Source organism: Wolffia australiana, chromosome 15, assembly GCF_029677425.1.
Source record: "Wolffia australiana isolate 7733 chromosome 15, ASM2967742v1".
In the NCBI taxonomy this organism is placed as follows: Eukaryota; Viridiplantae; Streptophyta; class Magnoliopsida; order Alismatales; family Araceae; genus Wolffia; species Wolffia australiana.
Genome location: NC_135849.1, coordinates 3647739 through 3664686, shown reverse-complemented (window position 1 = coordinate 3664686; position 16948 = coordinate 3647739). Strand labels below are relative to the sequence as shown.

The window sequence follows — 16948 nt, the reverse complement described above, 5'->3', positions numbered from 1 at the left end:
TGCCATAACCTGGTCTCAGACATAGTGGAAATCAATTTCCACATGCTTGGTCATGGCATGGAAAACAGGCTTAGCGACAAGATATGTGGCACCAATGTTGTCACACAACAAGATGGGATCGCTGGTGAGAGAAATTTGAAGCTTGTGAAAAGGCGATTAAAGCCAGAGGACTTCGAGGACGGCATTAGCTAAGGCCTCGGTACTGGATCGTGCTACTGTCGTTTGTTTCTCGGAGCTCGAAGATATCAGATTGGTGACAAGATAGTGGAGGAAGACACTGGTGGACCATCGGTCAAGATGATCTCCCGCACCCCCCACCCCCACCCCCACCCCCAAATGTGGCATGCAATCATACACATTTCAAGGTCATTTTGGGATCATTTCATGTGTGTTATCTTAAAATTTACAAGAATTTGCATCTCATGTGATAAATAGAGCAAATGATAAAACAATGCATTTTTAATGTAATTTTACATAATTTACAAGACCAAGAATTTTTCAGTAAAAAAAAATGTTTAAAGCATTGTTAATTATTATGAGATTAATGCTCTATCTAGTATGTCAGCGTATATTTTTACAGGGAAGAAGTCAAAGTTGAAGAAGGAAATAAAAGGAGGGAGAGATAAAGGAACAAAGTGTATACACATAAAAATATAATAATAAAAAATATTTGTTAATGGCCAGCCGAAGGGGGTAGAGCTGGCAGCACTCAAGCCAGCCGCCTGCCAGCAGCCGGCGAGCACCGCCACACCAGTACCCCAACAATTGGCCCGCTTACAACACACACAAGTAGGCCCCAAGAGGCCCAACAGCATGCGCACATAGGCGAAGGAGAAGTTCGTGCACGTAATACAGGGAAGTCATTTAGTTTCACTCTACTATATATGTTGATACCTTATAGTGTTTCATCTTTTCAATATTTTCAATATGGGACTAGGTTTGAATGTTTCTTCATCTCATGTCGGGCCGGTCCAAGAAGGAACAAAATATTCACGGCCTAACGGGCCGCGGTACCTAGAAAAATTAGTGTGACAGGGCTTTGAGCCTACCCAGCCCAAAGCCCATGTCATTTCAGGCTACTTCAAGTAGATGGATATGATCTCATCAGATCTTCTTCAAGAATATCGTATGATGAGATCTACCTCGTCTTATTTAAATGGGAAAATTGGAAAATCTCAAGATGGGGCATGCTTATGAGGATGCTGGCGTGGCTAGGAGTTCTATTTTAAAGAGGATCCACATCAGCGTGCGCCACATCATTGTCCCCCTTTATAGCAAATAGGAGAGTAACACATGAGCGCCATATTACACGTGGGTGCCACGTGTACATGTGGAGCCATGTGTCGCATGAAACATAAGCGTAGCCACTTATGTTGACCAGTCCACAAAGAGAGAGAGATAGAGAGAGAAGAAAATGTTGGATTTTATCTTTCTGTAAAAAAACAAAAAGAGATCTTTTTTTCTTATTGGTCCTCGTCCCCCCTGTGCCAAAAAAGGTAAAAAATATTCTTTATTCATAAATGATATTATGGCATCATTTTTTGTGTAACTTAATGATTGGATGTCACCAATCATTAGGCGGGCTCTTTATGGTAAGCGTTTGAGCAATAAAAAGGAAACACGTGGCGCTTACAATAATAAAGGACTTAAAATATCTTCTAAAATTCATATTAAATAAATTAAAAGCCCAAAAAATAAAAATAATTAAAATTCTCAAATTATAAGAATCATACCTTTACTAATTTAATGTCAAAAACTTCTAGGAAACATCATATTCTTACTAGAAAATTATATTCTTTTAGAATTTGATGTCAGAAAAATCCCCAAAAATACTTTAAAATGTAGAAAATTCAGATTATCATTCTAAAAATAGATTTAATCATTTTAAACTTGATAACATGCATATATAATCAATTTAATACAAATAAACATGTAAATATGGTACAGTTAAGGTACTAAAAATGCATGTTATCAAAACCTATACTGGTAAATAGTTTAGTTAGCTAGTGACGAGTAAGGGTCATCTCCACAGGGAATGGATATTAGGGAAGGAACTCTCTCAATCGGGTGAAGTCATGAAGATGAAAGTAGTTATGTATAGTGTACGAGCTAGTGAATGGGTAACGGCAGTGATAACCATAGAGGTAGGAGGAATTAATGAAGAAAGATGAGTAGCATGTAACTACTAGTAGTGATCATTGAGCAAGACCAGAGGATCAAGGTGGATGTGAATGGTGGCGTGGTTTAAGAGGGGAGTGAATGAGAAGATACGGCTAATTAGGGTTTTATAAGATAGGATTTATGATAGATGATGGCGGAGAGATGAGACAGGCTCGTGACGGAGGTAGTGACATGGATGGTAGGGGATTTGGTGATGGAGGTAATGCGAATTAGGTAAAATGATGGTAAAAATTGAAAGATAGTGATATATGTTCTCTAAAAGAGAACGAGAAAGATAGGTTACAAGATCGTAATGGTGTAGGAGGGGACGTGAAGTGAATGATAGATGAGGATCGATAGGGAAGATGACAGGTGAAGATGGACTTGGATGAGTGATAGTAATGGATAAAGATGATGGATGATGGATGATGATGATGGATGAACCAACTAATAGTGTTGGAGAAGACTCAATGTAGGGTAAGAGGTTAACCTTAGATCCATATATTCTGCCAAGATCAAGGCATCTTCTTGATGTAGATCAACCTCCCCATTTCTGTGTTGAACCTCTCCAAGCACTACATACAACAAGAAACCCTTGATGGACCTTCAAAACTTCACTTTCTTTCAATCTGCCTCTCTAGGAGGAAGTGAGCTTAAAGATGTTTTTTACAAATATCAGGGGTTCAATTTATATATCAAACTTTATGGATGGATAGAGGACATAAAGATGCAGGTACCCTTAAATTTTCAACTCAATCCAAGTTTTGGATCATTGGATATCAAGCTTGGAAGTTGGACTATTCCTAGTCATTGATTTAATCCAAAGATTTTTCTCTCCTCATAATCGTAAATGTCGTCGCATCATTCAGTTAGGGTTTTGTCTCATCTAAGCATTTAATGCAATCACTAGTTGAGATTCATCCTTGTCATCCGTGATCAATGGCTCTCGTCGTGCCACGTGTCACCTGAGGAAAAACACAAAATAGAAGAAAAACAAGATATTATTTAAATATACCATTTAATATCTAGCTCGCAGCTCATGTGGTGGAAGGTCAGGGTGCACCACGTTGGCATCCCCTCTTGGATTAACCAATGAGAAAACTCTAAATAGGCACCACGTGTCGTGTGACAGCTCAACAGGCGCCGCAATATTTGACCAGTCCAAGGAGAGAGAGAGGAAAAATAACAAGATTTTAATCATCTTTGCCTCGGTCCCTGCATCGCACTTATTGCAAAAGAATGTGCTCGTTTTTTATTGGGCCACATCGCCCTGCGCTAGAAAAACAAAAAGAAAATTGTTAGTCTAAAAGATATGATTATGGCATAGCGATTAGTGATACCATAATGGTTTAGGTGAATGATTAGGTGATGCCAATCATTATTTAGGTTAATCATTTCTTGTCGCCAATCATTATCCTAAATCCTGGTAGGTCGCCGTTCGACAAATCAAATGGTGACATGCGACGTCGGGAAAATAAAGTCTCTAATATATGTTCTAAAACTCATATTTAATAAAATAAAGGCCCAAAATATAAATAAATATGTATTTCGACTTAGAAAATCATATCTTTATAAATTTAATGTTGAAAAATTCTAGAACAATTACATTTTGACTCAAAAATTATATTCTTTGAACTTTTATGTCATAAAAATTCCCAAAATTACATAAAAATGTAGGAAATTAACAATATCATTCAAAAAATAAATTTAATCATTTTAAGCTTGATAACAGGCATATATAACTAATTTAATGAAACTAAACTTGTAAATATGGTCAGATTAAGCTACTAAAAATGCATGTTATCATTGCCTAGTATCTTTAACAGCAAATTCAGACTGCAATTGAGAAACTAAATGAGTAAAGGCAGAGGATTGGGGGGAGAGGAGGAGAATATCATCAATATAAATTAAAATGAAAATGGGACAAGTGGATGAAGATTGAAAGAAAAGAGAAGTATCAGTTTTGGAGCCCTTAAAGCCAAGATGGTGAAGAAAGGTTGTGAGTTTGGTGAACCAGGCTCATGGGGACTGTTCGAGGCCATTTAGAGACTTTTGTAGATGATAGACATGAATAGGAAAATTTGGGTTTTGAAAGCCAGGATGTTTTTCCATGTAGAAAACTTCATTAAGATCTCCACGGAGAAATGCATTTGGAACATCTACTTGATTAATCTTCCAATGTCTATTGGCAACGTCAGACAAGAGGAGCCAAATGATGGCATGCATGATTACAGGACTGAACGTTTCATTGAAGTCAAACCCCTCTTGTTGGTTGAAACCTTTGGCAACAGCACAAGCTTTGTACTTCTCAATATCGATGTTAGATGTTTGCTTGATGCGATAAACCCATTTTGAGCCAATGCCATGAAGAATAGGAGTTTGAGGAACTAAGTTCCAAGAGTTTGATAGTGACCTATAGGTAAACATCACGTAAAGATTCAAAAGAGTGCCGGAGGCAGAAATATGGTTGAGGGTGTTCACTAGGGTGCGGTAGAACTCAGAAGAATGGTGTGGTTCTCTGGTGCTAGAGGTGAGGGGTGAGGACTTGGGCAAAGGTCGGGTGGGAGAGCCGACATAGGAGGTAATTGGCAGGTCTGGAGAGAGTGATAGGCAGGTATTCGGGCAATGTTCAGTTTACTCAACTGCCATGGGCGGTGAAGAATGATCGTAGGAACGTTTTGAGGGCAGCTCCAGTTCACAACTGAGTTCAGAATGATGAAAAGAGCCAAGAATACCATTGGCAAAGGAGGGTTCTGAGAACTGGTAGAATGGAAAGGTAGTTTCAACAAAAATAATGTGGCAAGAGTTGAAGAACTTACTTGTGAGAAGGGAGGGACAAGGATAGCCAAAGTGTAGGGAACTGTATCCCAGTAAGATGCATCGTTTAGATTGGGGTTCTCATTTAGTTTTCGTGTAAAGTCTGGCAAAGGGACATCATAAGCAACCAAACATTTTAAGAACATAATAGTCTGGAGGAGTTTCAAAGAGAACGTGATAATGAGATTTGCTGGCTAATACTGGTGAGGGTAGTCGTTTGATGAGATAAACAGTTGTGATCACTGCTTTATCCCCAAATCATGTGGGCATGCTGGCTTGATGACGAATGGTAAGAGCAATTTTAACAATATGCTTATCTTTTCTTTCAACCGTTCCATTTTGATCTGGGGTGTGTTGATAGGACACCCGATGAACAATTCCAATAGTTTTGAGAGTGATATTCTCCACTCCAATTGGATTGGACGTATTTGATTTTGGCGGTGAATTATTTTCAACTTGTTTCTGAAAGTGCATAAAAACATCTAGCAGATCACTCTTACTTTTAAGCGGATAAAGCCAAGAGTACTTGCTAGAGTCACCAACAAAGATAACATAATATGAATATCCCGAGTGAGAGAGAACAGGCGATGGTCCCCAAAGATCGGAATCAACAAATTCAAGCGGGTGTTTAGAAATGTGTAGAGTATAAGAAAAAACTACACAAATCACAAATAAATTGTTTTTAAGAATGCAAAAAAGGAAGGCCAAATTGGAGAATAATAGTGTTTAATGTTCTAAAGTATGGGTGTTCCAATCTTGAGTGCCACATTGCTGGAGAATACCACTCGACGTGTGCAGATTTGATTGTTGGAGGACCAAATAAGTAGAGCCCATCTTTAGTTGTTCCATAAAGGACTTGGTTTTGTTTACCTTCACGAGACAATGAGAGGCATGAAACCAAACACAAATGTCATGGCCTTGATACGGTTAATTTATGAATAGATAATATTATTTAGTAATTTTGGGAACACGAAGTATGCTTTAAAGATGAAGTATACAATCAGAAGTGGTGATCTTGGAGGATCCAATAGTGACAATGTTCAAACCTTTTCCATTACCTATTGAAGATGGTCATGACCTTGATACGTTTGTGATTGTTGCATAACATTCTGATCGGCTGTGATGTAGTGAGTTGTGCCACTATCAAGAAACCACCCTTGTTGGTCAGATGAGTACGCTTGGGGAGTGTTGCTAGTGGTGTTTTGATGGTACCTCTGCGATCCGTGAGCATTTTGTCTTGAGAATGGGAGGAATTCTTGGCATTCACTAGCTCGGTGAACAAACTGGGAAAAGATTTGGCATCACGGCTGAAAATGGTGTTTTTTCCCAAATTGATTGTAGCCTGATTGGGGAAGTAGCCCCATTGGTAGTGTTTTTTTGCCATAGGTATGGTTAGAGGTGGATGATTGATACACTTAGTGCCAAGCAGAGTGGGCTGCCCATGGGAATCTACTTTTATTATCCCTTTGATGATGCATCAAATATGCATTATGAGCATTTAGATTGGCTACAATTTGCTCAAACTTCATATGATTGATATTTGTATTTAGGCTAACCCCACATTCTAGGTTTTTCTTACTTAGAATAGGGTAAGTAAATGGAATCCGCAAGTAGCAGGTAATGAGAGATTAATTTTAATTTAAATATATATTTTAAATATTTTTTTGATAATTTTATATTTTTCAGAATTATTTACTATTTTCTAAATAGAAAATCAAAGAAATGAATGAAAAGCAGTCAAAACTTATTTTAAATCAATGAAATAAATATTTATTTTGTTCCTAATAAGTTATAATAATTTATTGTGGTTTAAAGTTTTTTGGTATTTTTTTAGGGCAAGAAATAAATTTTAACAACAAATAGAACCTTAGACTGCCTTTCCCATGGTATAACTAAAGTAAAAATGAGTAGTGGATGAAAAATGCTATAACTTTTGCTACAGGAGGAATTCCTTAATGTCATTTGATGCATTATAAAGCTTGAATTCTAGGATATCATATGAAATATTTACCTTTAGAAAATAATGACAAAGTTAAAATAAAACATTCAGGAGATCACAAGAACCTTGTTGTCACTTCCTCGAAGAACCAAGAATCTTCTTGATCATGCTTGAACTCTCTATCCCACACTCTTGTAGGACAATAACGAATCAAATAAATATGGTAATATAGGCCTCCAACAAAAATTTGGGAGCATAAATCCAAGATAATTTACAATGAGGGGGAGAAAAGGTCAAATAGAAGTGCCCTAACTCTCCCAACCATTAGATTTAATTTGATGGGTTTAGAGGGTTAGGATTAATTGATTTAAAGCCTAAATTCATGTCTCCTCCTTCCCAGATTTTAAAACAGGCCTTTCAAATTCAAATTTTGAGTTAGTTACAGTATTCTTGCCTTTAGTTGATCTGGTCCATAAGGAGGCTTGAAAGTCTTTTAGAATGGGCTTATTGTGCATAGGGCCTCTTCTTATATCTATGAGATGGCTGAGGTTTCTACTTTCCTCTAACTTGTATATCTAATTCACCATTGTATTTACCTAAGTCCTGCTTTTCAAATAAACTCCAAGAAGATGTGAGAAATCTACTTGACTCTACGGAGTCAAGTGGGGTTACTCTCAAAATTAATAAAATATATGAAAATAGAGCTGAAGACAATAAATCATAAATTTCTCATTTTATCCTTAAATGGTGAATAATGCTTGTGAAAATCAAAAAATATGTAGTAAAAAGAAGTATAAAAGCATAATTTTACTGATATAATTTCATGTTATCAGATCCCTATTTTTTACCCTCTTTCTCACATTGTAACTATCCTTGAATTTCATTCTTAAACTATGTTTTAGCAGCCTTGAGTGCAGCAGTGTTTCTTGGATCAACTCTGTTTGAATGTAAAATTGAGTGAAGAAGGGAATCACACCATCAGATTTGGAGGAAACTGAAGAAGATTGCATCCTTGACCCAATAGGGAGTGACACTGGAGGTTTGTGCATTCTCTGAAGGTCCAGCCTTCCACGCTTTATTTTATGGTTTGTTCATAAAAATAGCCAAGACCTATGTTCATAGAAAACCCTGATTTTTGTGCCTCATTGTTCTTGAGGAAATGTTGCATTATGGTCATCTGCCATTTCTTCAGTTTTATCCTCAACAACCTCTTTGCTTTTATCTTGAAAAAATATAGAACTTGGATCTCCCTTCTTTGACCTGGTGTTAACCATAAATAGACAAAGAAGGATATGTAAAATATTTTTAGAAATATCATACCTCTTTCTGATCCCTCTTAGACCTTTTCTGCATTCAAATAAATGTTATAAAATAGAAAAAAATATTAATTTAAAAAACTGACTCCCCGGCAACGGCGCTAGTTGATAATCCCAAAAAATAGTATAAGTCGTTATTTCTTGGATTAAACAAAAAATTTATAGTGTTTCCTTACTAAGTATAGATTTGAAGCACAGAGAGTCAGAAATAAATTAGAATATTTTTCCATGTGATTATATATTTATAGCTTTTTAGATAAAAATAAAAAGACTCTAATAGAAGCAATAGTTTTCTTGTTTTTTAAGCTAATGCAATGAAGGAAAACCTAAATAATAATGAGAAGAATTAAAAGATAAATTTTATTTAAATGTTATAATATTAAGAAATCAAAGAATAACTGAAAAATATCTCACAGTATTTTCTTGCAGAGGCCGCCAGAGTTTCCCATAGGAGCACCCTAGATTTGACTTGCTGGCGCCGAAAAAGGTGTGGTGGATCTCCGATTTTTTGGTTCAGTAAAAGTGCAATAACTTGAGCCGTAGGACAAATTGTTGAGCACCGTTTGCGGCGTTGTATCATAAATTCATTATCTGCACAACTAAGAGAAGTTTGAGTTCCTAGTTTACTATAAGAGGGTGATTTTAAATTTTGCGAGGACCCGAAATTAATGGCACATATAACTTTCATATAACTCTCCCCTTCTCTCTCAAATGCTCCCGCGCTCTCTCCTTTCATCTTTCTCAAATGTTTTCGCCCTCTCCTAGAGAGGGGGGCAGCTAATGTATCCAACTGCAGGAAGGGAATCAATTTTCCCCCGCGGAAAAGGGCAGAAAATGGAGAGAACATAAGCAGTGAGAGAGATCTCTAAATTGAGCGATTTTCACCCGATCTTCGACGATCTTCGATGGCGTGCGCCATCAGTAAATGTGACTCTAGCTTTCTCCCATCGAATGATAATGGAATGTCCCTATTATCGATGCCAAAATTTGGTATTTTATAAACTGCAGTATGCCAAAAAAACAGCCTTACTATTGGCCTCTATGAGAAGCCGGTAATATACATGGCTTTATGCATCAGAAAAGTCGCAGTGTGGAAAGAGGACAGGGTGAGGTACAGATAAAAACACAGAAACTGAGAGACGAGAAATGTTGCAAGAATTGAAGATTCAGCGCTAGAGAGAGGGAGGAAATGGGAGAAAAAGACAGAGCAAGAGATGTAATTAGTGTATGGATAAAAAGATATACAGATAGATAGAGAGAGAGAGAGAGATACAGGCAGCAAGAGAGAGATGCAACAGATCAAAATAACGTGAAAAAGACGCGGATAGACATAGATAAATGGGGAAATATAGATAAGTAGATGGATGGATAGAGAGAGAAATTTAGATAGATAGAATGATTGATATATATATAGAGAGAGAGAGAGAAAGTGAATGGGTGTTCAAGCGGCGAGGACAAGGACTTTAATTGTCCCCTGGCTGTTGGCAGCAAGCATGGTTGGGCTGTCGCTCTTCCAGCAAACGGCACTGATGAAATAGTCGTCGGCTTCCTCCATGTCCGACGAGCTGAACCCGTGCCACGCCGCGGGCGTAGAAATCGCCTGGAGAAACAAATACAGACAAAACAGAGTCATTTTTCATGGCACCAAAGAATTTTTCTTTTCAAGAAAATGGAAAGCCCACCGAAGTGATTCTCATTGTTTCTTTTCAGTCCCTATTGAATTAGTCAGCCAGGTCACAAAAAATCAGAACATGAAGAAACCACCAACAGAACAGCAAAATCAACACTTCCTATTTTCCAAAATAAACGTAGCTGACACTCCTTCAAAATGAGTTCGACTAAAATTCAGGATTTCTTCTATAACTGACACTCTTAGCTTATAAACAATAAAACGACTTGTTCTTCTTAAAGTACGGCCACAGATATATTGTTAAATTTATTGTGACGTGGAGATTGACTGACCTTGTGGTACACAAACACTTCGTTCTTTTCACTACCACAGGCGATGTAGTCGTTGATCACAGTCAAGCCAACAAAGTTCTTCTCGTTCTTGTGGCCTTTGAATGTTCTCACCTGCGCAAGAATGGTGTAATCCATACCCTTGTAATCCTTTCCATCATCAATGAATTGCAGGAAAAAGGCGGACTTTTCATAGGTTTATACAATTAAGAGCATTTTTCTGGGTTTTGTGGCTACCATCAGGCAGGATACTCTCGCCTATCCTTTTGTCCACCATAATATTGAGAAATATAACCGCGAAACCCAATTATTGCTGACTTCAGAGGTAAGTATTACACTGGCGAAAGAAAAATTAGGTAAAGTTAGCCACCTGGCAGTTGTCCTTCACATCCCACAGCCGCAATGTACTGTCTGTTGAGGCAGATGCAAGCTCATTTGTCGACAAGAATTTAACATACGAAACAGCTTTCTTGTGTCCCTTGAAAACATAGAGCGGGGCACTGATATTTCTCAAATCATAGTAGTGGATATGATGATCAGCCGAACCAATCTGGATGAAAAGACCGACCAGAAAATAGTAAGCTTTTGAGAATAAGAACCTCAGAGGAGGCATGAACAGGAAAAAGAGGATACCCCAAGATGGATGCTTGAGCCTGGGTTGTACTTGACACAGCAGATGTTGGCCTTCATGTCGATGTTGAAGACGCTGGCTTCCTGTTTGGTGCACCAGACTTTGACCTGAAGATGGAGGGACGATCGTGTATTTCAACAATGTGCGTGGTAATGAAACTTCCAACACCCCAGAGTTTAAGTTGCAGCTTCCATGATGATAAGCTCATAAGTCGAACTTATCAACGATGGCACCCGAAGCGTGCGGCTAAGAGAGAGACTTGTGTGGACTAAAGGACAAACAATATAATTAATGCTTGTGGTGGGAAAGTTGAGTACAGAAAAGGTTTTTTTCGGGATCCAATATCCATGGCAGGAGTGTGTTGGGAGCCGGTGCAGTCAGAAGGTCCATTCCCCGCACCCAGGAGGAGGAGATCCAAGCCGGATCTCAAACTTAATCTCGCTCTCTACCTTTTATAGTTTGTGAAGCAGCCTCAAACTACTCGGTCACAAGTTCTTCGTTCGATCAATCATCCTCATCGCCGTATTATCGGGATTTATTCTCATATAGTTCACACTAAATCACATAGGGCACTGTGATGATTGCTGATACTGAGGAGAAGCCTCGCATTCTGATTCTCTCTCTGGATTCATCTGTAATTTTTCCTAATGTTTTTTACAAATAAAAGGGTTCACAAATTTAATTTCTCATAGCAAGGTCTGACATCCTCTAATTTTTATCGATATTTCAGCCAAAAATCACGAAAGTTTATAGTAAATAGGTTTAATATCATGAGAAAAATGAGATCATATTACCGAATGATAAAAAAGGTTAACATGACTAAAAGCTAAAAGAATAACAAAATATGTGATAAATCAAGATATCCATATTTATGGGCAAGAAATTGTAAAATAATTGGCCTAATCTTATAGCCAATGGTTAAGGCTAAAATATCGTACTTTGCAATCATCGCTACCAGAGACAAGCATTGATGGCTCTGCAGCTGAAAAGTCCACGCTCCACGCTCTTTTCTCATGCTCTTCGTACTCCATTATACTCTAGCAGAGAAACAAATGGAAAATATAAAATTTTCCCAGCACAATTGAGATTCATCAAATTTTCAGAGATCTGCGTAATAACATTTTTGCAGAGCCCAACTTACCTGTCTAGTCGCTACATCCCAAACAGTCACAATCCCATCATAGTCACTACTGGCAATGATGTTTTTCGAGTATTTGTTCCAACTCAGGCAACTCAGTTTAGAACGCGTGGGCATTTCCACGACAGGACAGTGGACATCCGCAGGCTCGTTTACGATCTAAAAACATGAGATTGAAGGTGACTCACAAGAAAATGTTAGAAATATGGTCTTAAGGGAGATTTAGACCAGGAAAAACAAACTGAAGTGACACCTACGATACAACAGTTTTTAAGGGGTTTGGCATCCTCAATGACAAGGATGATGGCGATCAAAATGGGGAATGAGAAAGAGAGAGAGGAGAAGAAGACGAGAGAGAGAAACGAGAGGAGAGAGAGAGAGAGAGAGACTAGATACTTGAATATTTGAAGTATAGAATATTTCAAAATTTTCAAAAATTTTCTACAAAATTTTCAAAAATCATCACGCTGGCGTCTCCATCCAGTGAACTAGAAAATGTAGTTTGAGAAAAAAATAGAAACAGAAATGTAGTGCTGACCGTGGAAAATTCAAAAACTTTAATTCGCTTGGAAACTCCAGCTGTTGCAAAAAGTTCATCATCACGGTCAAATTCTATACTGCAGAGGAACAAGGGCAGCCATTAAATAAAAACCCTAACCTTCCCGGAAGAAACTGAAATTTTCCTGGGAGGTTTGAGCATCTGGAACTTCTTAACTCACCTTGACACAATATTTGCAGAGTGAAAAAGGTCGCCATGTCTGAGCTCTGCGATAACTCGAAGGCGACTGACAAAAACCAAAGACAAGTTAAATCAAGAAAACCGTAGATTTCCAACGGTTTTTACGGGTCTTTTTACCCTTTATTTACGGTTTTTTCTTCTTGAAAGAACTTGGATTTCATACCTGTAGCGGATGAACGTTGAAAGGACTGACTGAAAATCTTCGAGGCCCGGACTGTAACCTTCTCTTCGTATCACACTGGAATCTCTATCTTCCTCTTTAATATTGAGCCTAGCACAGCTGCGCCTCCTCTGCAGATAGCAATCCTGCAATTCATTGAACTGCAGCACACACAGAAATTATAATGGGATTCTCGACAAACCACATGTTTAGTTGCAACGTGCAAATCCACATATCCCTGAGCTCATCAATAGAACAATAAAAAAAAGAATTTTTCTTGTGTCGAGAAAAAACCGTTAAGAGAAGAATAACAGCCACGAAAACTTGTTCTTAAAGTACAGTAAATAGAACCTCCGTTGACACCTTAGGAAGAAAGAAACATCAGTGGATACATATTAACATAAAAATAGGCCACATTAGGGGAAAAAAAGCAGAGTAAAAAGGTGCCGCCTAATGCCACCAGATAAAATTAAAATAGGAAGCAAAAAACTAAATGAGAGAATTACAGAGCGCCAATCACCAACCTGCTGGTGAACTCGTCTTTTTCCAGCCATTGCTGCTCCGGAATGGCTGGGAGAATGATGGACATCAGAGCCTGAGGGAAACTCTTTCCTCAGCTGACCCTGAGAACTGCTTCTAGATTTCAGCTCTGTTTTCTTGTTCTGGAAATTACTGGAGCAAACCACGCCATACGCACTGCGAGAGCTGGACACCATGGCATTACTGTTCTTATCTGTTCCTGACGACTGCATTTTAGCAGCGATGGGACCCTCCAACGCCATTCTTAGTTTCACAGAATATCGCTCCCTAGCTCGGTACAGCTCTATTCTGTGTTTTTCAACGGCGTTTATATCTTCTTTGATACACTGTAAATCTGTTTGAACCTACGAGATTTGGGACGAAATTATATTTAAAGATTTCGTTTTATGATTTTGTGATAAAAATATTCCTGCAAATAATTTTTTTAACAAAGGATGATCGCGGATTCTGATATTATGATTACCTCATTAAGTTCATCAATCTTTTGCTTTCTCAAGCAGTAGAGGAAGTCAAGGAGAATCTGCATGTTTGTCTCAGCCTCTTCCTGTTCTATCTTCCTTTTCTTCTCAGTCAGAAGATATATTAAACCTTCAAGATCTTTAACAGACATCTCAAATCCCTGATCACAAAAGAAAGTTATACTATCAATCCATTATCTCTTTTCGTCGCTAAAAAGGCTTTTGTTGTCTCTAATAACTACCAACTGAAAGTCTAAGACAAATGGCATGGACGCATCCCAAGAAAAAGAAAAAAAATCAGTCAAATGAAGTAATGACCATAATGACCATCTGTAATTCTTGAGAGAGATGAGGAAATGATGAGATGAAGAGGATGGACAGAGAGGAACACCAGAAAATAGGGCACAAAAGGTTGGAATTTTCCATTACTAATCCTTTGCCCTTTTATACAAATATGCACTGAGGAGAGAGAGAAAAACAGTCCCTCCAATGGTCATATTTTTTAAAAATATGACCGTTGGGACCTATCACATCCAGCTGCCCTTTTTTGCAACTGGATGTCCAACGACTAGTTTTCTAGCCGTTGGAGTCTGGGCCTGATGTAAATCAGGCCCAGTATATGTTAGGTCCTTAATGGACCTAATATATGGCCCTAATGGGCCCCTCACTATTGGGCCCTTAATGGGCCCTTAATGGGCCCTTAACGGGCCCTTATTTAGATTGATTTTAGTTAGGTTTTTTATTCATTTTCCTAGGGTTGTTCTATTACATGTACATGGCCTTTGGCCCATAAGTCAGTCCAATCTGCCCTAAATGGGCCTTGATGATCTAACACCATCCAAGAACGAAATTATGAAGAAATTAAAATCTAAGATCAACATGAAAGTAAGACTCTTCTCATCTCCGATCATGAGGGTTAGTTGCTCTTTTTCCTGGCACCTTCAGTCACTTTTTTTGAAAAATAAGTCCAATATATCCTAGTGTTGGGCTTGCTCTCTCGTTCTTGAACAATGAGAGAGAGAGAGAGAGACGAAGATGGCTAAGGAAACAAGGCCGAGATATACTGTTCATCGGCCCATGTTAAAAGCCAATTTAGAGCATAAAGCTTCTTAATTTATAATTTCGTTCCCATGGTAACTCCATAAGCTACCATGACTCCTTAAATCTAGGGGATTTTTAGTCATAGAAAATTTTAGTAAGCATTAAGAGGTAGCCATTTAAACAAGGCACAGCCGCATCTTTTCTATATCGGTGTGGGTAAGAAAAATAAAATCCGGATAAAGATAAACTGTTCTTCGACGAAAAGAGAATTTATAAATATATGACGAAATGAAAATTTAAGGAGGCATTATTCTTCTGTGTTTGCCGAATTACCTGCTGCAAGGCCATGCGAAGATGTTCCACAGGAGATGCCCGGTTTGCAATTTGCTGAACGGATGCTTTTTTAAGCAGCTGCACAATCCGAATTAAAGTGAAACCAAACACAGATACAGAAAGCAAAAATAAACTATGCGATAATTTAATGTAAGCGGCATGTGCTGTATGGTAAACATCGTACCCCAAGAACATGTTCATATATAAAATCAAAGTGGCATTTCGATCCACAACAATTTTTTCGAAATTTCAATCTTTCCGAGGAGCTGATAAGCGGCTTCCCCCTCAACCCAACCTCAGAAGCTGATCGCCACTCTCGATTGCACATAAACTTCGCTTCTGCACTCTCCTTTGAGCAGAATTACGGGAATGATGATTTGTCCAAAAGTACGAACTTCACAGCTCCGACACACTACTTTTGAAATTTACGAACTCAAACTTGAATTCTCGAAACTCTCTCGAAGATTCAAAAAAAAGGACGACTCATCGGAAGAACTCGACGCAAATTAAGACGCCCAAACCTTGTTCAGGAGGAAATTAGGGTAGAGCTGGTTGCTGGTGAGGTAGTGCCCGCAGCAGGGGCAATCGCTCTTGTTGTTGAGGTGCGTGACGATGCACATGTAGCAGAAGCTGTGGCCGCAAGCCGACAGAAACGCGTCCTTGATCATCCCCATACAAATCGGGCACAACAGATCACGATCGCAAGATTCTTCACAGGGAACGGCAGATCCGCTCATCCCGGCGTCCCCCGCGGCGGTCGCCGCCGCGGCGACGGCGAGGGCATCACCATCGGTCAATCCGACCCTCGCTTCGGCGCCAAGCCCGGCCGAGATCGCGCTGCCGCCTCCTTCTGCCTTCACCACCGACGGGACCAGAGCTCCGGAAGACGAGTCCGCCATGATCAGCCGATCTGCGAGCTCCGATCCCGACCATGGGCGATCACCACGGATCGATCAAAACCTCGTTTACCACCCTTGGTGATTTCTGCAGATTTCTGAGGGCAGGAACAGCCCACGTCGAGGTGGCGACTCCCTCGACCGCGACCAGAGCTTCTGAACTCTCCTCTATATCTCTCTCTCTCTCTCCCTCTCTCTCTCTCTGTTTTCTTCCCACTCTCTTAACAGAAAAGTCAAGCATTTGACGTGGCCATGCCTGTTCTAGGGCTCGTCACTCTCTCTCTCTCTCTCTCTCTCTCTCTCTCTCTCTCTCTCTCTCTCTCTCTCTCTCTCTCTCTCTCTCTCTCTCTCTCTCTCTCTCTCTCTCTCTCCCTCTCTCTCTCTCTCTCTCTCTCTCTCTCTCTCTCTCTCCCTCCCTCTCTCTCTCTCTCTCTCCCTCTCTCTCTCTCCCTCTCTCTCTCCCTCTCTCTCTCTCTCCCTCTCCCTTTCCCTTACTCCCTCTCTCTCTCACTCACTCTCTCTCTACCTCTCTCTCACTCCCCCTCTCTCTCTCTCTCTCTCTCTCTCTCTCTCTCACTCTCTCTCTCTCCCTCCCTCTCTCTCCCTCTCCCTCCCTCTCTCTCCCTCTCCCTCCCTCTCTCTCACTCACTCTCTCTCTACCTCACTCTCTCTCTCCCTCTCCCTCTCCCTCTCTCCCTCACTCCCTCTCTCTCTCTCCCTCCCTCTCTCTCTCACTCACTCTCTCTCTCCCTCCCTCCCTCTCCTCCTCTCTCTCACTCACTCTCTCTCTACCTCTCTCTCCCTCTCTCTCTCTCACTCAC

At 39.5% G+C, this 16948-nt stretch overlaps 1 protein-coding gene across 1 annotated transcript; it reads right to left on the bottom strand.

The window, feature by feature from the left end:
• Window positions 1-9242: 9242 nt before the first annotated feature.
• On the bottom strand, window positions 9243-16322 carry COP1 (Transducin/WD40 repeat-like superfamily protein). The gene is made up of 13 exons (XM_078587143.1): window positions 15753-16322; window positions 15232-15309; window positions 13863-14018; window positions 13384-13743; window positions 12863-13020; window positions 12680-12745; window positions 12499-12577; window positions 11964-12119; window positions 11761-11859; window positions 10825-10929; window positions 10562-10741; window positions 10195-10305; window positions 9243-9832 (listed from the first exon to the last, which is right to left on the bottom strand). The coding sequence occupies exons 1-13, from the start codon at window positions 16128-16130 to the stop codon at window positions 9674-9676; spliced, it is 2085 nt and encodes a 694-aa protein (XP_078443269.1). The 5' UTR covers window positions 16131-16322; the 3' UTR covers window positions 9243-9673.
• Between the last annotated feature and the right edge of the window lie 626 nt (window positions 16323-16948).

Excerpts from the sequence above, each read along its gene's own strand:
- COP1 (XM_078587143.1), bottom strand. The coding sequence starts at position 16,130 with ATGGCGGACTCGTCTTCCGGAGCTCTGGTCCCGTCGGTGGTGAAGGCA. Across the intron at positions 10,306-10,561 it reads ATGTGAAGGACAACTGCCAG|GTGAGAACATTCAAAGGCCA; the intron begins GTGGCTAACTTT and ends ATTCTTGCGCAG. Across the intron at positions 9,833-10,194 it reads AAGTGTTTGTGTACCACAAG|GCGATTTCTACGCCCGCGGC; the intron begins GTCAGTCAATCT and ends TTGTTTCTCCAG.